General features: G+C 44.9%; 1 protein-coding gene across 1 annotated transcript in view; it reads left to right on the top strand.

The window, feature by feature from the left end:
- Window positions 1-26,868, top strand: part of REC114 (REC114 meiotic recombination protein) — a 107,461-nt gene that overhangs the window by 54,195 nt on the left and 26,398 nt on the right. The window contains exons 3-4 of the mRNA XM_034783725.1: window positions 592-675; window positions 18,778-18,990. Of these exons, the coding sequence (XP_034639616.1) occupies window positions 592-675; window positions 18,778-18,990 (297 nt within the window). The remainder of the gene's footprint in view (window positions 1-591; window positions 676-18,777; window positions 18,991-26,868) is intronic.

Here is a 26,868-nt window from a genome sequence, read left to right as displayed (position 1 = left end):
CATAAGCTTTAATAATTTGATAGAATGTTTTTGTTTTCTTTAAGTATATCTTAAGAAAATACCTAAGTATCTTTCTCAGCTTAAGACAAGCCCACTGGTATCACATTCTCAAAACTTGCGTGCCCTCTGCTGCCATCTAGGGCTACTGCATGGGATTTGTGAGTAGAATTCAAAGCTCTTTGTGGAAGGCATTATATAGTACAAGTCAAATTGCCTTTCATTATGTATGAATTATGAAATATATTTAAAAATAAAATTTTAGTTTAATGTACTGGTACTGCTGAAGATATATTTTTAAACTTAATTCATACTGAGGTAAAAACAAATGAAATCCTGGAAATTTTATATTGTACATGTAAATATGTGTTATGTTTATGTATGATAAATATTGTTTATTATATATTTTGAATGAAAAATATTGTAAAATTTGTTTTTACATTCTTTATTTCTGAAAGAATTTCTTCTGCCTTAAATCCATGTTGTAAATATTTTCTCATTTACTGACCAGGGTCAGTTTATTAGCTTGCATAACTGGGTCCTTCTGCTTTACAGGTTTTCTGTACAAGTCACTATTTTTTTGCTTAATTTCAGGAAGGTTTTTCATTAATTGATGCCCATAAATGGTTGAAGATAGTAAGAAGAGCAGATTGTCTGTTGTTTGGTTCAAAGTTAAAAGTAAGTTGCATTGTTTTTTCTGCTATTAAAATCTGGATGTCATGTATTGACTTAATATCTGCAATGTCATTTTTTGTATTGATTTTGGTGAAATTCAACAGGAAGTTCAAAGGTACAGTGAGTTATCTGTATGCTTAGGATGAAGATGAAGGAACTCCTTTCCTTTCCTCAAGCTGATGACCTATAGTTTTGTTACTTGTATTTCTTTGCAAGTAGATGGTTTGGAGCCTAGATACTTTTGGATTCATCATACATGACCATGGATAAAATTTTAAAATACATGTGCTTATTTGATATAGTTAAAAGTGCTCCAGATTGTCCTAGACATCTAAACAGGTTTTTCAGTAGAAAGCACATCAGTTTCCTAGGATCAGTAAGTCTGAAACTCAGAACTGAGTGCTGTGTTATGGAGCATGGATTGCGCCTCTCCCATTCAGGTGCAGAATAGTTGGGGCATAAGAATGCCCCATCGATTCTTTGACCTGCTCCAGCATACCATATTTCCAGGATCATGTGGGGGAGGTGTAGAACTGGCTAGTAGGGCTGTAAGTGAAGGAAGCAATGTCTAGCATAGCTCTTGCTTTGTTCCGTATGAAAGATTCATGTGGACCCATCACAAGACTGCTTAACAGTCAGTGATTGCATTTTGTTTTTATATAGGTATGTTTGATTTATAAACAGAGAAGTAATATTCTACAATTTGCAGGTGAAAACACCTTATTGTCTGCAGAATGCTAGGAGACTCGAAGAATAACAACAAACATTGTTCAAGTGAACAGGAAAGACATTTTCTTGCCTTAGAAATAGCCTAGTTCTTCTTCGAGTAGTGTCCCTATGGGTGCTCCACTCAGGTCCAATTCCCTGGAATGGGGCCCTGCGCCTAAGAGGGCCCCGCAACGTCCGGGGCTGCCGGCGGAGCGGGAAAAAAAAAAAAAAGCCGCGTCCTGCTTCTCCCCTCTCCCTCCAGCGCTTGCGCCGCCATACAGCTGATCAGCGCAAGCCTGGGAGGGAGGGGTGAGGAGGAGGAAGGCGGGCGTGCTTGGGGAAGATGCGGGGCCAGGGCGGGGATTTGGAGAGGGATCCAGTGGGGCAGTGAGGGGGCGGTGGCGGGGCCAGGGCGGGGATTTGGGGAGGGATCCAATGGGGCAGGGAGGGGACGGAGTCGGGGCGGGGCAGGGGCGCGAGACAATTCGCGTCCCGGTGCGGGGCCCCACACCTGCTAAAGCCGGCCCTGGCACCACTTTAGGTTTATGTGCGTCCCTGCGCTTCTGAACAGAGATCTTTGGTAGCAGTGTCTGTTTGGCCTGCACATCCGCTCCCCCCTACTCATGTTCTGCCTCGAGGCTAATTAGCGCTTTGCTGACAAACCGCCCTCAGTTCCTTCTAAACTCCAAGGCCGGTGAACCGAGAAAGAAATCCTCAGACTCTCCATGTAAGACCTCCAAAAAGAGAGCTTCGAGCCCTCATAATGAGCCCTGAACCAGCTAGAGGAGATCCCTGGCATATTCGGTCTCCTCTGTACTGATGGAACTGAAGGCATCTAAGCATGGTACGATAGACCACATGGATCCAGTGCAAAAGATACTGCTGATATGCCTAAGGACCCCAAGGACACAGGCATCGAAGCAGCAGTACTGCCTGTCAGGTACAGGAAAGTAGACCATGCCGCTTCCAGGAAGACAGCATCCGTATGTACGCCCTCAGTACCGACCATCTCAAGATAGCACCTCCATCTGGAATTTGCACATACTCCATGAGGTCAGTTTGCCTTCCTCTGTTGCCTTCCTCAAGAATGTCGCTATCTCAGAAATCTGTAGATCAGCCACCTGGGTGTCTGTACATACCTTCACAGAATACTATGCAATTACTGGGGACTCTGCTTCCAACACTAGCTTCGGCTCTGCCGTATTATCATCCATAACAGACTCGACTCTGAAGCCCCGACCTCCCTGTGACTGCCCTATATATTCACTATATAATGGTATAATTATTATATGATTATGACATAATTATGATGCATCTTGTGCAAAATGTGTCATGTGAGATGTCTATGGAAAAGTTATAATTTGCTAAATATTATTATCTTATGTGTATGCATGTATCAGTTTTGTATCTGAAGTTATGAAAATTGACTATGTATTTGTATTTCAAATGTGCTCACCCCGGGCAACACCCAAAAGTTCATTGGCATTCAGGCTAGCCAGCACATGAATGGCCTATCCAAGTAGAATAGCCCATCAGCAAAGACAATGGGCCATGGGAAAGATTCAGCCAGCCTATGAATAATGGCTGCTATGACTCAGCGAGGCATGCAAGGGCATGTGACTAGACCACATGATACTGAACTCCATTTTGGTACTGTATTTTTCCACAAACTGGGCTGGGAACCTGACTTGGAACAAAGGACTTCCCGCCCTATAGAAAAAACTATAAAAATGGGAAGTGACATCACCAAGGAGCCTCACTTTCTCCACAACTCAACACCTGAAAATACCTTTGGAAGAACAAAGACTTTGAACTGGGGAAGTGCTGGTCCCAGGCAGGAAAGAAGGAAATCCTGCCTGTGTATGAGACATCTACAAACTGCTTGTACTATCTAACTGGGTGAGAGACTGTTTGATTCAAATCCCGTGTAGTATATTAGGCTTAGATGGCATTTTTGTTTATTTGCTAAGTAATCTACTTTGATCTATTTGCTGTGACTTATAATCTTCCTGTAGTTAATAAACTTGTTTTATGTTTTATCTTAACCAGTGTGTTTTTGAGTGAAGTGTTAGGGAATCTTAGCTCTGTTAACAAAGGTGTTGTATATCTTTCCCACATCAAGGGGGAAAGCAGACTAATTTAATGAGCTTGCACTGTACAGAACCCTGTGCAATGCATGATGGCATAATTCTGGATTTATACTCCAGTAGGGATGCAAGGCTCGGGAGCTGAGAAATTGGCTGGTACCTCCCTTGTTGGTCCATGAGTGGCTTAGGTAAAGCACTCAGGTGTCTCAGTTGGGTGTGTGGTGCCACCTGCTGTCAAGTTGAGTGATAACAGGGCCCAGAGGGTCTGGTCTGGCTGTGTGTTACCAGCAGAGCAGAGGGAAGAGGCCAACCCAGCTGAATAGTTAGGGGGCACAGCGGTTCCAACAGCTTCCAGGCTTCACCCCTGGGGTACAGCCAATCACATTCCCATTAGAGATACTGATCTGGAGTCACCTACAATGGAGCTTATAGGCACACTACTCAAAGAAGAAGTTACTTTGTGCAGTTAATGATGGTTCTTTGAAATGTGTGTCCCTATGGGTGCTCCGCGACCTACCCTCCTGCCCTCTACTTCAGAGTTCTTGATAGGGACTCTGTGGTAGAGAAGGAACTGAGGGTGGTTTGCCCATGCAGCACTAATTAGCCTTGAGGCACAGCACGAGGAGGAGAGAGCACATGTGCAGGCCGAACGGACACTGCTACCAAAGATCTCCAATCAGAAGCGCAGTGACCCACAAACACCTACAGTGGAGCACCCTAGGGACTCGCATCTCAAAGAACCATCGTTACTGCACAAGGTGAGTAACCACTTCTTCCTCTTACCTTGCTGTGGCATCAGAAAATGTATTTACTTTTTTCCTCAGCTATGAAGAGCTTATAGATCTTAGCTGATTTTAAATCCATGAATGATAATGACCCACATAGATTCATAGATTCTAGGACTGGAAGGGACCTCAAGAGGTCATTGAGTCCAGTCCCCTGCCCTCATGGCAGGACCAAATACTGTCTAGACCATCCCTGATAGACATTTATCTAACCTACTCTTAAATATCTCCAGAGATGGAAATTCCAAAACCTCCATAGGCAGTTTATTCCAGTGTTTAACCACCCTGACAGTTAGGAACTTTTTCCTAATGTCCAACCTAAACCTCCCTTGCTGCAGTTTAAGCCCATTGCTTCTTGTTCTATCCTTAGAGGCTAAGATGAACAAGTTTTCTCCCTCCTCCTTATGACACCCTTTTAGATACCTGAAAACTGCTATCATGTCCCCTCTGTCTTCTCTTTTCCAAACTAAACAAACCCAATTCTTTCAGCCTTCCTTCATAGGTCATGTTCTCTAGACCTTTAATCATTCTTGTTGCTCTTCTCTGGACCCTAACCAGCACATGTGATTGTCAGATCTCATAACTGAACCTGGGTTGGCATGTAGATGGGAGACCTACTGAAGGAAAATGTCCATGTGCAGTAGTAAGTAGTGTTGGTGAATCAATAGATTATCATTTTCCCAATGAGTCAGTACTGAATCAGCACCCCAGCATAGTGTTAAAAGGGCACTATGCTGCACCTTTCAGTTAAGACAGATCAAATCAAAGTTTTGACAGCTTGTGTTTACATGGAACACAAGGATACATTTCAGAAGAGGAGGAATATTAACACCAGTGTCTTGGGTGAATTCAATCTGCATAGCCATATTCAGTTTACCTAAATTCCACCTACACTACACAATAGGATGTGGTGGTTTTGGTATGTCCTGTTAAACAGTTGCCCTATTTCACATCAGAAATGGCTTGATTTTACTGGTGGAGAAGATATTCCTGTGCATAGTTGGTATATTAAATTTCAGGCCTGTCTTGCCACTTTGGTAAAGCAAAAACATTGAAGTTCCTTCAAAATATTGAGAGACAGAGAGAGAGAAGCAGGAGCCCTTTGAATATGGGAAAGCTGCTTATTTCTTTTAAAAAAAACAGGACTTATTTCTCAGTAAACAGAGAAACTAATTGTCATGTACTAAAATTGCTTTTTCTTTGTTATACTCCTTGCTTTTTATTTTGTTGACTTTTTTTTATTTACTACTAAGAACATTTCATTTATTTTGCTACTTCTCTTTTCTCCTGTTCTCTATGTTCCCAGTTACCTGCTTCACCGCTGTACAGAGCCTAAAGAATGATCCTCATCAAAGAAACATTGAGATTAATGACTGGGATTGTGTACTTTAGAAAAGATTTATGAAAACCAATCTGTTGACATTCACTCAGTTGATAATATTGCATTTCTAGTGAAATGTACTCATTTTTAATCAAATATTCTGTTTTTAAACAATGCCTTGCAAACTGTCAAGATAGTTCAGAAACCCACTCTGCTACAGTTTTAATTGAGAAATTTAGTTTGGAAACATCTTGATTTAGATGAGTAGCACATTTAAGAAAATCAGAACTGAAGTCAGACAGAATTTTTTGCTCCACAGCTATATTTTTCTTTAAAGGATATTTCCTCAGGTCCTCAGTTATATAACCATTCGGTGTGAAATTCCCATTTATGGTAGTAGAAAATCTGGGTAGCAGTTGTGCAATTAGGGGCTCAGAAGGCTCTGTTGTCTTATAGAGAGGAAAGGCCCTGGACTGGGAATTGAAAGACTGGCTTGGTTGCTAACTGTGTGACTTAAGGCAAATCATCAAAACCTTCTGTAACTCACTCATCATATCCCTAAAGTAATATTTATATCTTCCTTTGTAAATGTCTCTTGAGAGCTGTTTAATAAAGTTCCACATAATAGTATGTTAGTGGTTACAATTTACACCTTTGCACTAGAAATTCACTCTTTCATCATTTATTTTTGATTTTATCCTGTTTTATTTCAAACAATTGTGCTGTGTTTCTGGAGAGTTAAAGCCAGTGTATCTCCTTGTACTCCTGTGTAAGACTATAAAGAGTGGAGCAGCCGTGACCCACCCTCAGGGATTTCCCTATACCCCCCTGAATTTCCCTAATTCCCACCTCCCCCCAGTTTTGTGAACTAGTTACATGCAGTGTTGCCAATTTAGTGATTGTTTGGAAATCTGAATTGAAATTGAAACATTAATACATACTTTAAAAGCATATAAAGTGTAGGATAAAATACGTGTATCTGAAAAACTATAATAGACTTGAAATGTATGAACATAGACTAGCTTCCTTATACAGCTTTTGTTTTTATGACGATGTCAGTGCATTCATTTTGGTGATGTTGGCCAAATTATGATTGTTAGCAAAGTCTAAAGTCTAAATAAGCAAGAGATACCACACACTACAAACTGGAGGCCAATGTTAAGTGCATTGTCACTTGTTCATCCTGAAGTTGAACACTGGTTCCGAACAAGACCAGCAAATGCTCACAGTGGCGTAGCCAGCTTCTCAGTGCAGGGAGAGCAACCATAAAAAAGGCGCCTCCCCTTGGCTCCTCCTCTGGTCACGCTCCTCCTCTGGCCGCGCCCCCCCCCCGGCCCTTCCGGCCACGCTGTGGCCATGTTGTGCCCCCCCTCGGAGGGGCTCGGGGGGGGGCGGGCGCCGGGGAAGGGGTGGCAGGCGGGTGCTGCTCGCTTCTCCCGGGGACTGGGGGGAGCGGAGCAGTGGGGCGGGCAGCAGCTGGCGGGCAGATCCCCTCTCCCCGGCAGCTTCGTGGTTCCCTCGCCCGGGCAGCCCAGCAATTTTTTCAAAAGCGGAGCCTGCCGGGCCGCCGCTGGGCTCCTGCAGGCAAGGGGCAGGGCAGCACGGCCGGACTCTGGAGGAGCCATTTGGGGGGGGCGGCGGGCGCAGCCAGAGGAGTGAAGCAGCCGGGCTCCTCAGCCATCGCGCCCCACCCTCAGCGCGGCCGCCTCCTGCGGCAGCTCGGCGGCCGAGCACTCCGCAGCTAGCGGGCAGATCCCCTCTCCCCGGCAGCTTCCTGCTTCCCTCGGCCCGGAAGCAGGAAGCTGCCGGGGAAAGGGGATCTGCCCGCCAGCTGCGGAGCACTCGGCCGCTGAGCCCTGAGCCGCCGCAGGTGGTGGCCGCGGTGGCGATCTTGGGGCCGCGCTGAGCGTGGGGCGCGATGGCCGAGGAGCCGGCCCCTTTGCTCCTCTGGCTGCACCCACTGCCCCTTCCCCAATGGCTCCTCGGAGTCCGACTGTGCTGCCCCCCAACTTGCCTGCAGGACCCCAGCGGCGGCCCAGCAGGCGCCGCTTTTGAAAAATGTACTGAGGGGAAGTGGCTGCTTCCCCTGAACCCCCCTAGCTATGCTACTGAATGCTCACTATCTTTCTGCAAGAAACTCAGCTGACTGGCTCGAAGCATATGGTGCAACAGTGAAAGACTCAACAGTTGAAAAAGTGAAGACCTCTCTCATCACATTCAAAAAATTTGCATACATAGCCGATGAATGCACCAATGCAAATGGGCAAGTATTAAGTCATTGTGTACATTATCTTGATGTCAGTGGTAGGCCAGTAGATGCATTTCTAGATGTACAAGTTATCGAAGACACACCGGCTGCATCTGTGACAACCCACATCTTAGAAGCGTTAAATGCTTGTCAATTGGACCCCAAACAGATGGCTGCTTGTGCATTTTATGAAGCTGCAAACTTCTCTGGAAGACATGGTGGAGTACAAGCTTTGCTCAGAGAAAAGTGTAACCCTAATCTCTCCTATACACACTGCAGAGGCCATCTACTCCAACTAGCGCTAGTACAAGCTGCAGACTCTTCAAAAGACATTTAAAAAGCTATAAATTTAATGTCTTCATTATATTCTTTTTTCAGCAAGAGTCCAAAAAGACTGAATATCTTGGAAAATATAGAAGATACACTGGGACTGAAGTTCAAATTAGTCCAACCTGGGAAAACCCGCTGGCTTTCTCATGAGCGATCCTTGGCTGTTGTCTTAAAATTACTCCAGCCATTATTACTGGCTTTGGAAAGTATTTACCAAGATGGGATGGATCTAAGTAGTGAGGCTGGTGGATTACTTTTGCTACTACGTTCAGAGAAGACTATTGCCATTCTCTCTCTTGTAAGTCTACTGTTGAAACCACTTGGGTCATTAAACAGTGCCATCCAGGCATCTGCTACAACAGTAGTAGATCTTTGTCCAGCAATAGAAGCTACATTTGGATCAATCAGAGATCTATCCATTGAAAAAGTACTGGAAGAAGCAAAGACTTCAGTCCAGAAGTTGACTAATGAAGGCATTTATATTGAATCCTTAAGTGAAGAAGACAAGAAGTGTTTGTTAAGACAACTGAAAAAGTACACAGACATGATTCTTTAAAATCTACAACAGCGACTTCTAGATTCTACTCAACCTCTGCATAGGTTTTACAGACGCCTGTCCTATAAAACACCAACAGTTGAGTGGATTGAGGCACTACCAGCAATGGGACTGCCATGTGATTAAGACAGACTAGAGAATTTGAACACAGAGTGTAATATCATACGACAAATGAATGAAGATTTGACTTCAACTTCTTTTTTATCATCACTAGTGGCTCAACCCGATCTTTGTGTTCTGTTTCCTGGGATGAAAGAAGTAGGAATTCATCTCTTGCTACTCCCAGTTACAACAACTACAGTTGAGTGTTTTTTATCATTGAATAGAATTTTGTGTTCTGAAAGAAGTCGCCTTCTGCCTGATCATGTGAATGAACTAATGAGCATATCAATTGAAGGAATGGAAGTACTGGACACATGAGAAGCCTCTAAAGATGAACGTGTTGCATTCAAGAAGTTCATTAACAGAGTTGTGCAAAATTATAACAAGGAAACAAGAAGGATGTAGATGTCGTGCTTCATAGAATGCTTGAGTAGCCAACTTTAATTTGTGTGATGATTTCAAAACATACGTTAAATCTAATAACATGGTCATGAAACAGTTATCAGTTTTTACTATGGTGCCATACAGCCCCCCCTTCATGGTCCCACCCCTCATCGGACCTGACCCCCCCCTGGAAATTCAAACACCCCCCTAATTTCAATTCCTGGGACAAACACTGCCCACCCTCATTACTCTCCTTACCATCTGTAGCAACAAGATTAAATCTGGCAAAAGGGTAACCTACTACATTTCTTCTAGCCTCAAACTCATCTCTTAGAAATAGTTTGATGAAGAAATACTGGAGCCAGCCAAGGAGCTCTGGCAAAACTGAGTTATTCTCCACTTGTTTAAATAGAGGCTGGATAAGTGAGATCAGGTATCTCCAAAAATTTTTGAACATTTTTACTCCCACCAAATCCAGTATCATTGGTAGTTGCAACAGTGCAGGAAAACTCAAAACAAGGCATGCCCAAGGACTGGGTGGCCAAAAATCTAGACCTGTCTGAGTGCAAGGCCTCTTCTCTGCCTCACTGGAACTCTGTGTGGCAAACTACCAGCTGTTCGACAAATATAATTTGACATGGGACAGGGTGATGCCCTCCTCCTGCTGAAAGGGGCAAAGGATTCCAGGGAAGAGTTAAAGGAGACCATTAGAGAAGGCCAGATGGTGACCAGAATAGCCTTACCCATTTTGTTACCCTTTTTATTTATTGATATTTTGTAAATATAATGAAGGGAATCAAATAAGGATAAATGTTTTCATAATTTCAAAGGAAAAATGAGTAGCCTTATCAAATTCCACTAAATCTACAAAAAGGTACAGAAAAAGGGAAGTAAAAAGAGAAATGTTAGCAGTTCAAAGTCAAGATCAATTGCGTATACTGTTCCATGTGAGATAATGAAGAAAGAATTGTCCAAAACATCCTCCTTGGGATCTGTATCATCAGTCTAGAAGATACCATCAGAGATGCTTAGTTTTGCAGTTTTCAAACTCTGGATTTGTGTCTCCAGAGATAACATGCTTGTTAACAGCAAAAAATGTTTTTAAATAGATCAGTTTATAGAGGTGAGAAATAACAGATCTCAATCCTATTGTCCCTCTGCAAATTTGTGTACACAGAGTCAATCCCTTACCTCTCTCTAAAAGTGAAAAGTTTCAAAAAGTTCAATGAATAGAAGATTGTTGGGGGCGGAATAGATCTGGAAAAGGAGAAGTCTGGAGATAAATGTGAGAAGGGAGGGACAGGCAGTAGAAACAAAAGTGAAACTGTTTGAGCAGCATATTCCAGAAGTCTTGAGGTCTTTCTGAGTGTAGCCTTCATTGATTTGAGATCTACCATACCATTCTCACTAGAAGGGAAAACCTATAATGGCAGCAGGCCATAAAAGAGACCCAGTTGGGGAATAAGAGCCATTCAAGAAATATATGTTTGCTGATGATGTTTTAAAGAAAGTCACACCAGTGAACTGGTAGAAGTCACTTAAGCACTTGGATTCAGAGACTGTTAAAGTGATAATCTCACTTTTAACAGCAGTGCTTCTTCTGCCAATGTAGAAAGAATATATTCTTCCTTTGGACTAATTCATTCGAAATTGAGAAATCATTTGGGATCTGAAAAAGCAGGAAAGCTTGTTTCTCTTTTCTAGATTCTGAACAAACAGGAAAATGAAAGTGAAGACAACTGAGTTAGCTGCAGAAGCCAATATTTTAAGTTTCTTATGCTGACCTAGCTGACATAGTCTATTTAATTTTTTTTTAAATATTTCATTTAACTATATTAGTTAAAAACAATTTTAACAAAAAACTGGTTTTAAAAAAACTTGAAAGTTTAACTAAATTCAAATGCTTGTTTTGTTAAAATATTGTATGTTTGTTGTTGAAGAAAAAAATCCAGAATACATAACATTGTTGTTTTAGTAAAATAAAACAATTTAAATGTCTGTCTGGTGATGTTCTTCTCCTAATACAGCATGGCAAAAAAAATCCTCCAAATATTAATGATTAGCCTCTTGAATTGGAGATAGTTCACCTCCCAGTGACTTCATAAATATCTGCTTCAATTACCTTTGGTAAATGAAATAACCAATCAATCATTCATTTTCTGATAAAGCTGTAAAACTAATCTGAAAAGTTTTCAAAATAAATCACTTAAAAATGTATAGTGTGTACTTTCTAAAAATGAAACCTACATCTATCTCTGAGTTGTGAAGAATATATATTAAGGTTACAACAACCCAAAGAAATGCACTTTTATGTAGAAATCCATGATTAAATTGAGTCTTCCTGACTAGTGATTTAAATCAATTTGATTTAAATGAAATCCCCCCTGATATCATCTTAATTTAAATGAGCTTCTTTTTGGACTAATTGTGTTCAAAGGACTACTTTGGTATCTTTTTAGTTTAAAAAAATTAAAAATGGCCCATAAGTTCCAGTTTTGTCAAAAAGAACACAGTATTTTGAAAGCCTATAGCAAGAATGAATTTTGGGCAGAGGGCCAGTAATTTCCTTCTTGATTTTGAATAGTAATTGATATTAACAATTTTTTTTTATCTAAAATTTATATATGGCCCTTTTTCCCAACTGCATTCATAACAGATTAACAGTCCCGTGATATTCTAGCTCATGTAGCTGAATCAGACAATGATTTAAGTGGGGCAGATTTAAGGGTTATACAGACCATTTTTAGAACATGCAGTAAAAGGCAAAATTTGGTAAGAGAATTCAGCAAATAGGAATTTTTTTCAAATAACTCCCCATTCCAACAATTCTAGACGCTAATGATATATTTTTTAAAGTTTTCCTTGTTTTACATATGCAAAAGCATTATTTTTATTTAAATTCCAGCTAGATATTGAATACCCTTCACTGTTTCACTAATCTTGTTGCCTAGATTGTTCACATTTTCCCAACATTTAGGGTGACATTCTGGCACCATTGAAGTCCATGGCAAAACACCTACAGATTTCAATATGACCATTATTTTATTCTTAAAGTTTTTTGTTCCAGGTCTAATCTTTAATAAGACCAGATCAAATTTTAAAAGAATCCTCCTTCTAAAAAGCAAAAACCTGCAAATTAAAGCATATCTAAGGCAAAAGATCTAAGGAGGAAATACTGTCAAGACTATTAGCTAGTTTTCAGTAACCCAAATAATTGAGACGGCTCTATTTCAAAGCTTTCGTGTACAGAAGCTGATTTCCAAGATTTTCCTTTTGTTTCCCATCTCCAGTTATGTATTGAAGTTTTTACTTTAAGGTTTGGCATTGTTATGTATCTTGGCTATTATTTTTACCCTTTCAGCTTACAAAAAAGAAAGGATAGAGGTATTGCTGAAACTAAAATCCATTAATTTTGTGCTACACTTCAGTGAGTTTTACACAGAGATCCAGAAGTTGGATATGTTGACAAGTTTAGTAAAATATCCTTTTAAAAAAAAAATCAGAAGAAAAAGTCCTCTAAAATTTAGATTAGGCATTCACATCTTGATTATATCTTCCTCTGTTTGGAAAGCACATAGCACATTTCAGACACTAAAACAGGGGGCGGCAACCTTTCAGAAGCGATGTTCTGAGTCTTCATTTATTCACTCTAATTTAAGGTTTTGTGTGCCAGTAATACATTTTAACATTCTTAGAAGGTCTCTTTCTATAAGTCTATGATATATAACTAAACTATTGTTGTATGTAAAGTAAATAAAGGTTTTTAAATGTTTAAGAAGCTTCATTTAAAATTAAATTAAAATGCAGAGCCCCCTGGACCGGTGGCCAGGACCTGGGCATTGTGCGTGCCTCTGAAAATCAGCTCACGTGCTGCCTTTGGCACGCGTGCCATAGGTTGCCTACCCCTGTACTAAATCAATAATGGTGTTTTTCTTGAATGAAAGATAATAGCAAATACTTTTTTAAAGAAGAATAACACTATAAAAATGTAAAGAAAATTAAAACCAAGCAGAGGGATATCTAATCCTAGCTCCTCTGAAAGTTTGTTTTATTTCTCAAAGCCATTTTAGCTCTTTTGACTGTCACTATAGTGGGCTATTATCTTCATCTCTTCTTCCAGAGAAAAATTATTTTAAACCATGTTGTTTCTAAACAAATCATTTCAGTATATGAAGTGGAGTGTTGCTTATTAACTATATCCTGGGCTAATAAACACTTCAGACCAGGGGTGGCAGAAGCTTCCTAACCCTGGGGGGAGCCCCCCAACAGCACCCAAACCATGGCCCCGCTCCCCTTCCCTGTCTCTCACCCCCTGTGCTTACGGACAGTAAAAAGTGGGAAGACCATGGCTCCCCGGCCCTCCCCCTGTTCCGGCACCTCTGCTTCAGACTACAAGTTTGTTTATCCAAGGATAGGATTGATACCTCATAAATAGGAAGTGCCCTCAAGTTATATAAATATTTACATGATTGATAGTGAAGGAAACTTTAAAACACTGTAAGCAAACAGAATTATGAATAATCTTGTATTGTGATTCATATTACAGCTTCTTACTTACTCAAGGCACAAAACTCTTCTGGTTGTCAACTATCCCCCAAAATTATATAGTCAGTCAGTTACCTCCATATATAAAAGTATTCTTTTATAAAAATCATCACTCAGTGTGTACTTTAAGATAGTTGTAGGAAGCAATATTCCTTAATATACTTTATTTTCACCGAAATTCTATTGGTGACTAAGCACAATATATATGATCGGACTATTTAAAAATCCTTACAGGGTACACTCTGCACTTGAATAGCACACAGCTATGCATCGGAGTTTATGCTCACATCCATTTATATATGCTCCTTAGCTAGATCGTTGCTGCCTTCCTCCTACATAAAGAAAATAAATGTCTACAACAAAAATAAATCAATGATGAACAGCAATTCAATGATTAGCACAAATGTTTTAGCTTTTGTGTAATTCAGATCCACATATACACAGCGAGGGAACAATAGCTCATCAGAGCTGGAGTGTATTTAAAAATTTTACAGTGCCCCCAAAAGACCCTATAGATATTATTTGTCTCTTGTGAAAATCTCCCAAAATGAGTTCAAATTAAAATGTAATTTCTGATTTTGTCCCATATAGGTAAATTCTCCTATTAAAAATATGCCTTGCATCTCCATGTGTTACTTCTGAACTGTGAGAAGTTGATCAAATTGCCGTATCAGCTCAATAAACTAGAAGAAAAATCCCACAAGCTTCTCATGGTACAATGGATAAAGAGAAAGTTAAAAATCGGAACCATCACTTTGACATTTTTCCATTTAAAAAGCATTAGAACAGGATTATTTATTTGCAGTGCCTTTAAAACACATTATATAATAGCTGTGCCTGTAATAATATGGCAGATTGTACTACTGCGATGAGTTGCTTCATCTTTACTAGTCAGAGACTTGGAAGTTAAATGTGAAGTCCTCTAAATTTATGTAGATCACTGAACAGTTTACTGATCCGGTCATAAAAGAAAAAATAGGATAAATATAATATTGGCTTAGTGATGTGGAGCTCTATTCAGAAACACCCAGGATCAACTAAGCATTGTCCATCTAAATGAGACTTGTTCATGTTTGGTATCGTAAGCCCATTTTCTGTTTTAAAATGTCAAGAGCAGCATAAAAGTCTGAATAATTTGCACATCACAAGCTTTTGCATCCTGCATACTGTTAAGCATATAAATCAGCCCTTACAGCATGTTTCAGAGTAGCAGCCGTGTTAGTCTGTATCCGCAAAAAGAACAGGAGTACTTGTGGCACCTTAGAGACTAACAAATTTATTAGAGCATAAGCTGACAGGTGACAGCCTTCAGCCCCCAACTAAAACCTCTCCAGCGCATCATCAGAGATCTACAACCTATCCTGAAAGATGATCCTTTACTCTCACAGATCTTGGGAGACAGACCTGTCCTCGCTTACCTAAAGCAAATACTCACCAGCAACCACACATCACTGAACAAAAACACTGACCCAGGAACCTATCCTTGTAACAAAGCACGATGCCAACTCTGTCCACATATCTATTCAAGTGACATCATCATAGGACCTAATCACATCAGCCATACCATCAGGGGCTCGTTCACCTGCACATCTACCAATGTGATATATGCCATCATGTGCCAGCAATGCCCCTCTCCCATGTACATTGGCCAAACCAGACAGTCTCTACGCAAAAGAATTAATGGAAACAAATTTGACATCGGGAATCATAATACTCAAAAACCAGTGGGAGAACACTTTAACCTGTCTGGCCATTCAATGACAGACCTGCGGGTGGCTATCTTACAACAGAAAAACTTCAAAAACAGACTCCAACGAGAGACTGCTGAGCTGGAATTGATATGCAAACTAGATACAATCAACTCAGGATTGAATAAGGACTGGGAATGGCTGAGCCATTACAAACATTAAATCTATCTCCCCTTGTAAGTATTCTCACACTTCTTATCAAACTGTCTGTACTGGGCTATCTTGATTATCACTTCAAAAGTTTTTTTTCTCTTACTTAATTGGCCTCTCAGAGTTGGTAAGACAACTCCCACCTGTTCATGCTCTCTGTATGTGTGTATATATATCTCCTCAATATATGTTTCACTCTATATGCATCCGAAGAAGTGGGCTGTAATCCACGAAAGCTTATGCTCTAATAAATTTGTTAGTCTCTAAGGTGCCACAAGTACTCCTTTCCTTACAGCATGCACGCTCACATGAAAGACATGCATGACAGATACTTGAATCCTTTTTTGGCCTGCATTTTCAAAGTAATTTACAGAATTATATCTAGTAGTTACAGTTTCCAGTCTTTTGTGTGATGTGACTTCTGTCAAGGCGGATGCCATCAAACTCACCTTGGAAATTATACAGCATCCATCTGGTGAGGGGTTTTTATAAGATATTGTTTCAGTATTTCAAAACAAGTTCTCCATTCATTATATAATTAAAAGGTAACATTATGTGAGACTCTGTTACCATTGTATGCATTGTTGGCTATTCCATGAGTGCAAAGTGATCCAGAACCTCATGGAACTGAGGGCATTGTTTATGCGGGAGTGGATTGAGTGAGACTGGTTTTCACTAATAAGTGCTTCCAAAGACAGTTTCAAAAAGTGATTATAATAGCCTTTCATTTAAGGAGCATCTTTCATCGTGAAGAATCCCAATATGCTTTGTAAGATCTAGCACAGAGGTTCTCAAACTGGGGGTTGGGACCCCTCAGGGGGTCATGAGGTTATTACATGGGAGGTCGTGAGCGGTCAGCCTCCACCCCCAAACCCTGCTTTGCCTCCAGCATTTATAATGGTGTTAAATATATTTAAAAGTGTTTTAATTTATAAGGGGCTTGCTATGTGAAAGGGGTCACCAGTACAAAAGTTTGAGAACCACTGCTCTCATGGTCCCTCATACTCTAGTAGAGTGGATTTCTAATAAGGCCTCACTACTGGCAGACTGCAAGTAACAGTCTTATAGGGGAGAGCTCCAGCCCCCTGTGTGGGGTGAGGCACAACACTCCTTAGCCCACAGACACCTGGCTGGGGAAGACAGTAATTAACAGCCTATAATTAGCCATCTGTGAGGGAGCTCTGGCCCTCTGGGCAAGGCAGAACCACAAACAGTCTTAAGCCCTCAGCCACCTGGCTGGGGCAGACAACACATAGGGCCTTCTGGCCTAGGAGTTAATAGGCCGCTACCCAAGGGGTGGGGGCTGACAGCAGGGGGTAGGGGAACCCAGGCCCACCTAACTTCACCAGGTTCCAGCCCAGGGCCTTAACAGTGGCTGAGTGCTTCACCACTGGGTCAGTGGGGAATCCAGACAACACACTGACTCACACTCCAGCAGCAGAACTGGACTAGAGTCTGGTCCCCCTGGACTATTTCCTACCACAGTCTGGGTGTAGGGTACCATGGTCCAAACATCCCCTGTCTCCTCAGGGTATTCAGTTACTGGTAGCTCTGGCAGCTCCTTGGGGTCCTCATCTGCCTCCCCTGATGGCAAGGTGGCAGGGCTAGGCTAGGCTCTTGTAGGGGCATTTGCTCCCTAGAAGAGACCTCCACTCTCCTGTGGCTCAGCAGCAACTGAAGTCCAGGACTCTCCTTTTCTATTTCCTGTCCTGCCCTGGTACTTCCAGTGAGCAGGGGTGGGGTAGATTTGGCTCTGCCCACGCAGGGAGGGAGGTCACTCTGTCTCACTACATAAACTTAAACAGCAGTACAAATTATACTCAGAGCATTTTCTCCACCACTGAAGTGCAGCTAACTCTGGGGTAGAAGGCAACAACTGCTTAACTATGCATATTCACACTAAACTGTGGGTTCAGGAGGGTCTGAAATGAAGAATAACTTAATAAATTGAAACTGTAAGGAAAATTTAGGAATGGAAAATGTAATTACCATGTAATAATAATACCAGAGTCAGAATTTGGCCTGGATTCCATGGCTAATACCTCTGCTCTTCTCTGTAGTGCTGTTGGTTTTTTAGTGGCAAAAAGTGGTCAGAACTTGGTTTGTATCCTCTAAAAGATTCTACATTCCTTCTGTCATTATTAAACCAATGTCCCAGAGAGGGCCCTTAATTGGACCCTGGGACATTAGTTTAATAATGACAGAAGGAATGTGCTTCTTACTTCCCCAGAAATACTTGCAGCAGCCTGCTTTATCTTTTGGCAATCTCTGATTCAAGTAATTGCCCAAGCCTCACCAGGCTTAGATGGTGAGAGTTCTGATTAGTCTTTGGTGGTCTGGCTGCAGGCGGAGTGTTACTTGTCAGGAAATCACATTTGCAGCCGTGGATGCTAGTAGTTAAACATTCATGGGCTTTATGTTAGCCACTGTTGCATTAGAAATGCAGTGAACCATCAACTTTCCAAAAATTTTAAAGCGATAAATTGAAGTTGAATATGCCTTAATATTTCAGCATCAACTTATGGCAGACTGAAAATTCTCCCTTTAAGATGCAGATAAATAGTGGAATGTGCAAAAGTAAAAGCTTCTTGCTTACAGTTCCTGGTTCCATATTTGCACTGGAAAAACAGCTTTGACTATTTGATAAAATGTTTCTGGTGTAGCTCCTTTGGAGTAAATGAAGATGAAATTAATAGGCAGCAGGTTTAAAACAAACAAAAGGAAGCATTTATTCACACAATGCACAGTCAACCTGTGGAATTCTTTGCCAATCAGTGGTTATTAGCCAGCATGGGCAGGGATGGTGTCCCTAGCCTCTGTTTGCTGGGAGCTGGGAATGGGTGACGGGATGGATCACTTGATGATTATCTGTTCTGTTCATTCCCTCTGGGCACCTGGCATTGGTCACTGTTGGAAGACAGGACACTGGGCTAGATGGACCTTTGGTCTGACCCAATATGGCCGTTCTTATGTTCTTATACAGCAAGGAGAAAGTTAACCAACCTTGTGTTTATAGTTGGTGCAGTGATCCAGTAACTATCACTATTTTGTTTTGGCTACAATAAATACAAATTTAATTAAAAATAAAATTGTTTGGTGAGATGCACACTCAAATTAATTTCTCTTTTTGGCTTTAAACAGAATGAATGCCGCATGTTTCGTATTCAGTTTGGTGGAGATTCAAAAGAGCAGGCGCTGGAACACTGTTATAATTGTGTGCAGAAACTTAAAGACTATGTAACAGTTCAGGTAACAGATGAACAAAACCAAGAGCTGCACCAAGGTCATAGTCAGCTGGCTAACAGTGAAAGTCAAGTGAAGGACTTTGAACAAAATACATCGATGCTGCATGGAGTAAGCTGGCAGAGTGTATGTGTGTGAAACTAAGAAAAATAATGGTTGCCTTCTTTAAGTGCCATGTCCATACTCCTTTAGGCCAGTGGTTTTCAACCTTTTTTCATTTGAGGACCCCTACAAATTTCAAATGGAGGTGCGAACCCCTTTGGAAATCTTAGACAGATGTCCGTGGACCACAGGATGAAAACCACTGCTTTAGGTCCACAGCTTAGATGTGTAGTCTAATAAGAATATGGTCCTTGTGTGGTTGTTGGGTATGAGAGATCACTATTTTAATCCTGTTTCATAATACAAATTTTTGAAAAGAGGCATTTCATCTATGCATTTGTTCAGAAACAAAACTATGCTAGCTGCTAATGTAGTATCTAATTGACAAGCAGACCGGTATCAAGATAAATCCTTTATTATGAACAAGAACTACGTGTAGCAATGAGGTAACAAACTTCCTACTACTCTGTGTAGCTTCAGACTGTGACTCCCGTATCCTGGGCTTCTTTGTTTCTGCCCAGCAAGAAGTATGTCACATGACACTTTTTGATACTGTGTCACATGACCTTCTCATAAACAAACTAGGGAAATATAGCCTAGATAAACCTACTATAAGGTGGGTGCACTACTGGTTGGGAAAGCATTCTCAGAGTAGTTATTAATGGTTCTGTAGCAAGGCGGTGTGGTCCCCTGCCCCCCTCTCCCCCCGAGAGGGACGAGCCCCTCTGGACACCAAAGTGTCAGTGTGTTGTGGCCAGGATCCCCACTGACTCAGTTGCAGGCCTTCTACCGCTGCTAGGGCCCTGGGCTAGGACGCAATGGAGTGGGTGGGCCTGCGTCCCCCCTGCACCCAACTTGGGTCCCCCAGGGACCCCAACTTGTGGGTGGCAGTCTCCCCCTCTCCCAGGCCCCTCTGAGCCAAGAGCCTGGGCTTGTTTACCTGCCTTTCCTCAGCCCCTGCCTGAGGGCCTGAGCCATTGACTCTCTGCTGCCCCACTTTGACCCAGGACCGGGGTCTGCAAATTACATAAACTGTTGCTCAGCTCCTGACTGAGGACCTGAGCCCTTGACTCGCTATTCCTGTCGACCATGGGCTGGCACAAATAACTGTCAGTGTTTGCCTTTATTGCTGCCGCGGTGAGAGACTCCCACAGCCAGGCTTATTCCCGTCAACAACTGGAAGGAAGTAGCGAGGCGGTGTGGTCCCCTGCCGCCCCGGAGAGGGACGAGCCCCGGCCAAACCCCTCTACACATGGTGGAGAATGCGGGCAGTGGTCCCCCAATCCCTGTGAGTAGGGAGTCTTAGGAGGAATGTGCCCAGGATGACCAGGGATATGGATCAGCTCATTAAGTTCCTGGCTGAGAGCCAGCAGCAGGCAGCCCAGCTTCAACAGCAGCAAGTGGCAGCCCAGCTCCAACAGGAGCAGCAGCTGGTCCAACAGTTAGGGGCACAGCAGCAACAGCTGATTTTGGAGCTGGGACGCCAGCACCTGGATCACCAGCGACAATGCCTGCAGCAGTTGGCAACTCTGCTCCCCCGTCCTGCGGAACCCCAGCTGGGAGATGCTGTTGGGCCGTCCAGCATAGCCCCGCTGATCTGACTGACCAAGATGAGCCCCAACAATGATCCTGAGGCCTTCCTCGTGACCTTTGAGAGGGTGGCATTAGTCGTGGGGTGGGTCCGAGATCAATGGGCCACCCTCCTGGCCCCATATCTGACCGGGTCAGCCCAAACAGTGTACCGTGGGCTATCAACGGAGGAGGCACGGGACTACACCCGGGAAAAGGCGACGATCCTAGATGCCTTGGATGTCAGCCTGAAAACCTTCCAGCAACGGTTCCAGAGTCTGACCTTCCCTGCGGGTGCCTGACCTCGGTTGGTGGCCCAGGAACTGAGGCAGGCATGCAAGCAGTGGCTATAGCCCAAGAGGCGAACCCCAGACGAGCTCACTGAGCAAGTTATTATGGAACAATTCATCAACATCCTCCTGCAAGGAAGGGTCTGGGTGCTCTGCCATCAGCCTGCTATGCTGGCCGCCACCGTCACTCTGATGGAGGATTTCCTCACGGCTGAAGCCCTGGAGGGGACCGGCGATTCAAGCCCACCCACCAGGGCCTGAGTGCCCTAACCTAGAGAAGAAGGGGAACGCCCGGACCGAACTGCAAAACTCTTCACGGGGCAAGGAGTCCTGGTATAGACGACCTGAGGTGCCAGTTTGACAAGCCCAGCGACCCTTGAGCCAGGGATTAGGGGGACCAATTGAAGCACCCCCAGGGACCCCATGGGAACGTCCGCCCAGAGCTCCAGACCCTGTTTCTACTGCGGGAAATACGGACACCTGCAATGTGACTGCACTGAGATGGACTGCAGCTTCGGTCACACGTGCACGGGAGAAACCTGCGCCCAACGGCAGCACCCCACCCAGATTACGGTGCCAGTAGTCATTGGGGATTGCCTGACCCTGGCCCTGGCCCTTACTGATTCAGGCTGCGGCCAGATGCTAATCCGCCAAAGCTTAGGCTGACCCGCACCTGAGGATGATTCAACTGCAATGTATCCACGGTGATGTCTGGCCCTACCCCAGTGCCCAAGTCCGGCTAACCATGGACAGGGTCATGTGGTTGATGGTGGTCAGCCTGGATTCTCAGCTAGCCTACCCAATGATCCTGGGTCGTGATTGGCCCGAGTTCCCAGAGGTCCTTCGCTCGAGTGCTGAGAAAGGTCCTGAGGTCACCCCAGTGTTGGAAGGGGGCTGCCCCGAGACCCACTCCGAGGAGGGGGAGGAACCAGACCCCAATGGACAGGGAGGAGAACCTGAGGACTCCCCACCGGGGCCCGCCATCGAACCCATGCTTAACACTGACTTTTGTCGGGACCAAAGGGAGGACCCCACCCTCAGTCAAGCATATCAATGGGCCGTCAATGGGACCCTGATCGATCAGTCCTGGGCAAAGCAGTGGGCCCGTTTCGAGTTGCGCCGTGACCATCTCTATTGGGTGGAATGAGATCCCCACACTGGAGAGCTCCAGACCCAACTTCTCATGCCTCGATGTTACTGATGAGCTGTAATGAAACTCGCCCACAGCATCCCGGCTGCAGGGCACTTGGGCCATGAAAAGACCCTCGCCCGAATTCTGACGCAGTTCTTCTGGCCCGGTGTACACCAGAAGGTGAGGAACTATTGTAGTTCCTGTCCAGAATGTCAGTAGCTGCTCCCTCACGGACACCCAAGGCCCTGTTGATTCCCATGCCCATTGTAGAAACGCCGTTCGAGCAAGTTGGCATGGACTTGGTGGGCCCCCTTCCGAAAAGTATTGCCAGTTTTCAGTACGTACTGGTCATCGTGGACTATGCCACCCGTTTCCCTGAAGCAGTATTGCTACAGAACATCACCGCCCAAACCATCACTGACAAGCGCGTGTAGGTCTTCACCCGCATGGGCCTGCCACGGGAAATCCTTACCAACCGGGGCAGCAACTTCACCTCACGGCTGCTGTGGCAGGTGTGCAACCTCCTGGGGATTAAGCAGCTGTGCACCTCCGTCTACCACCTGCAAACGGATGGCTTGGTTGAACAGTTTAACCGTTCCTTGAAGGACATGCTGCGCAAGTTTCCCCCAGATGACCTACACTGGTGGGATCAGCTACTCTCGCCCTTGCTTCTGGCCATCTGTGAGGTGCCCCACTCCTCCATGAAATTTTCCCCCTTTGAGCTATTGTATTGACGTCACCCGCAGGGGTTGCTGGACCTCATGTGTGAGACATGGGAGCAAGCCTGGTCACTGATCCAGTGCCTCCTGAAGTACGTCCTCCAGCTTCAGGAACGCCTCGCTCAGGCAGGAGCCCTAGCTCGGGAAAACTTGAAGGCAGGAAGCTCAGGCCCAAGCCTATAACCAGGACACACAGATCCGCGACTTCAACCCGGGTTCCGCTCCTCCTGCCCTCGAGCGAGTCAAAGTTACTGGCCCATTGGCAAGGGCCCTCTGAGGTGGTCCGAAAGGCCGGGCCCGTCACCTATGAAATCAACCAACCCAACCGGCACAAGAAAACTCAACGATACCTGAAGCCTTGGTGGGCACGAGAGGGCCTATTAATTAACCCTTGCCCACCAGAGCCAGAGCTGGGCCCCTGTGCACCCCTGACAGAGGACCCTGTGGGCTCCAGCTCGGGAAGACACTTACCAAGGAGCAATATAAGCAGACCCAGTGCCTCCTGCAGGCATTCCCATGAACCTTCACAATCCAACCGGGCTACATGACCCTACTCCATCATACCATTCAGATGGAGCCTGGGGTGGTGATCTGGGAACCGACCAGGCCCTTGCCTCACCACATTTGGCAAGTCGTCAAGAAGGAAGTACAGGCTACGCTAGACCTGGGAGTCATCGAACCATCGCAGAGCGAATGGCGCAGCCCAGTAGTGCTGGTACCCAAGCCCGATGGAACACAGCGCTTCAGTATCAACTTCTGATGTGTCAACGCCATTTCAAAATTCAATGTGTCTCCTATGCCCCATGTAGATGAACTGCTGGGCCGTTTAGGGGAGGCCCGCTTCTTCACCACCCTCGGTCTGAGCAAAGGTTACTGGCAGATGCCCCTCGACCCCGACTCCAGGGAAAAGACTGCATTTGCCACCACCACAGGCCTGTATCAATTTACTCGGATACCCTTCGGCATCCATGGGGCACCGGCAACGTTTCAACAGCTGATGGACTGCATCCTCCGACCCCACCGAGACTACGCTGCAGCATATCTGGGTGATGTGGTTGTTTACAGCTGCCATTGGGAGGACCACCTAGAGAGGGTAGCTGCGGTCCTGAGGTCCCTGCGGGCAGCTGGGTTGACAGCCAATCCAAAAAAATGCCGCCTTGGATGGCAAGAGACCACGAATCTTGGGTACATCATGGGGAGAGGACAAGTGAAGCCCCTTATGGGAAAGGTTCAGGCCCTGGCAGCCTGCCCGTTGCCCATCACGAAGCACCAAGTGCGCCAGTTCCTGGGACTTGCCGGCTACTATCAGCATTTTATTCCCTGATTGTGTCCATCACAGCCCCCTTGACTGGGCTTTTAACCAAGGACAGCCCCCAGTGTCTGGTTTGGACCCCAGAGTGCGAAGACATCTTTCAGACACTCAAAGAGAGTCCCTGCCACGAACCTGTTCTATATAGCCCAGACTTTGACCAGGAGTTCATCCTCCAAACGGACGCCTTGGAGGTAGGACTTGGGCCATCCTGTCCAAGGAGATCGATGGAGAACAACACCTGGTCATGTATATTAGCTGGAAATTGTTTCCTTGGGAGAAGAACTACGCGGTGGTAGAGAAGGAGGCCCTTGCGGTGAAATGGGCTTGTGGTGCCCTGTGTTACTACCTCCTCAGGGGCCCATTCACGTTGGTCACCGACCATGCCTCACTCCAATGGCTGGCCAAAATGAAAAATAATAATGCAAGAATAATGCAATGGTACCTGGCAGTACAGCCCTATGCTTTTACTGTTCGCCATAGAGTAGGTAAAGACCATGCGAATGCAGACTTTCTGTCCCGGCTGGGAGGTATGGAAGGGTCTGGCCCTGACAAGCGGGAGCCAGACTTGATGGGGATGTGTGTGTGTAGTGAGGCAGTGTGGTCCCCCACCGCCCCAGAGAGGGACGGGCCCCTCCAGACACCAAAGTGGGCGGAGCCAGCGAGTCCTGCACCCGTCCCTCAGAGGTCAAGGCACAGGATGGGAAGTATAAAAGCCCAACCCCAGAGCTCACTGGAGGAGCAGCCGCCAGAGAGGCCAGATGCCTGCTGCCTAGTTCTCAGTTGGGAGACCCCGCCAACCAGCAGCGGACCCGAAGACTGGCCTGCCCGACCAACGCTTAACGCTGACCAGAGCCCGGAGGAGCTGCCAAGTCTTGTCCCTCACCAGTTACCCAGAGGAGCTGCCAAGCCTACCCCTCGCCAGTTACCCTGAGGAGCCCATGGTACTTGACCCCCAAGAGGACTCCGTCCGGAACCAGATACCTCTAGAGGGGGAGTTAGGAAGTACCCCAGGGGCAGCCGACCCAAGTCTGGCTGTAGCACTGCCAGAGCCTATGTCAGTGTGTTGTGGCCAGGATCCCCACTGACTCAACAGCAGGCCTTCTGCCGCTGTTAGGGCCCCAGGCTGGGACGCAGTGGAGTGGGTGGGCCTGCGTCCCCCACTGCCACCCAACTGGGGGGTGGCAGTCTCCCCCTCTCTCAGGCCCCTCTGAGCCAAGAGCCTGGGTTTGTTGTTTACCTGCCTTTGCTCAGCCCCTGCCTGAGGGCCTAAGCCATCGACTCTCTACTGCCCCGCCCCAACCCAGGGCCTGGGCCTGCAAATTACATATACTGTTGTTCAGCTCCTGCCTGAGAACCTGAGCCCTTGATTCGCTATTCCCGCCGACTACAGGCCGGCATGAATAACTGTCTGTGTTTGCCTTTATTGCTGCCGTGGTGAGAGACTCCCACGACCAGGCTAATTCCTCGTCAACAATTGGAAGGAAGTAGCGAGGTGGTGTGGTCCCCCGCCACCCCGGAGAGGGACAAGCCCTGGCCAAACCCCTCTACAGGTTCACAAACAAATTAGAAGGGCATATCAAGTGGGGTCCTGCAGGGATCTGTCCTGGATCCAGTTCCATTGAATATCTTCATAAATTATTTGAATAATGGCATAGAGAGTACACTTATAAAGTTTGCAGATGATACCAAGCAGACAGGTTGCACATGCTTTGGAGAACAGGATTAGAATTCAAAATGATCTTGACAAACTCAAGAGATGGTTTGAAATAAATAGGATGAAATTCAATAAGGAAAAATTCAAAGTATTACACTTAGTAACCAATAATCAATTTCTGAAATACAAAATGGGAAATGACTGCCTAGGAAGGAGTACTGCAGAAAAGGATCTGGGGGTTATAGTGGATCACAAACTAAAAAATGAGTCAACAATGTAATACTGTTGCCAAAAAAAGTCAATCTTGTTCTGGAATGTGTTGGCAGGAGTGTTGTAAGCAAGACACAAGAAGTAACTCTTCAAGTCTACTCAGCACTGATAAGGTCTCAACTGGATTATTATGTCTAGTTCTGAGCACCACACTTTGAGAAGGCTGTGAACAAACTGGAGAAAGTCCAGAGGAGAGCAAGAAAAATGATTAAAGTCTAGAAAACATGACCTATGAGGAAAGATTGAAAAAAATGGGTTTGTTTGGTCTGGAGAAGAGACAAGTGAGGGTGGATATGGCAGTGTTCAAGTATGTGTAAAAGGCTATTACAGAGGAGGGTGATAAATGGTTCTTTTTAACCACTGACGACGGGACAAGAAGTAATGGATTTAAATTGCAGCAAGGGAGATTTGGGTTAGACATTAGGGAAAATTGTGGAATTTCTGTCATTGGAGGTTTTTAAGAATGGGTTAAACAAACAACTGTCAGCAGTGCTTAATCTGAGAGGTGTCGGGCTCAAGCTGGGTGGCCAGAGAGCAGTGGCTGCTGGCTGAGTGCCCAGCTCTGAGGGCAGCGCCACTGCCAGCAGCAGTGCAGAAGGAAGAATGGCATGGTATTTCAGAACTCTTAACAGTGGTACAGTGCTTGGGTTAACCTGTGATTAGAGGACAGAATATACCATTTAGTTTATAATGAATCCAACTAGTAGGGTGCTCTGTGTTCTGCAGTTCCAAGACCATGGAATTTGCCACAGAAGTCAGCAGTTTTGTAAAATTTCCCTTTTTGCTTCAGCCAGGCGTGCAATATTTTGTTCTGTCTTCCTGCTCTGTCAGACTCTTCGGCTCTGTTTAAGAGCCGAGCTGCCCGAGCGCTGTGGGCTTCAGGCAGCCCCCTTGCCTCCGGACCCCAGCCGCCGGCCGGGCACTTCCCCTCCTGGGCTCCG

The sequence above is a fragment of the Trachemys scripta genome, chromosome 10, assembly GCF_013100865.1.
Source record: "Trachemys scripta elegans isolate TJP31775 chromosome 10, CAS_Tse_1.0, whole genome shotgun sequence".
Lineage (NCBI taxonomy): Eukaryota > Metazoa > Chordata > Testudines > Emydidae > Trachemys > Trachemys scripta.
The sequence above is the reverse complement of the archived record's forward strand: the minus strand, read 5'-3'. Positions and strand labels throughout refer to the sequence as shown.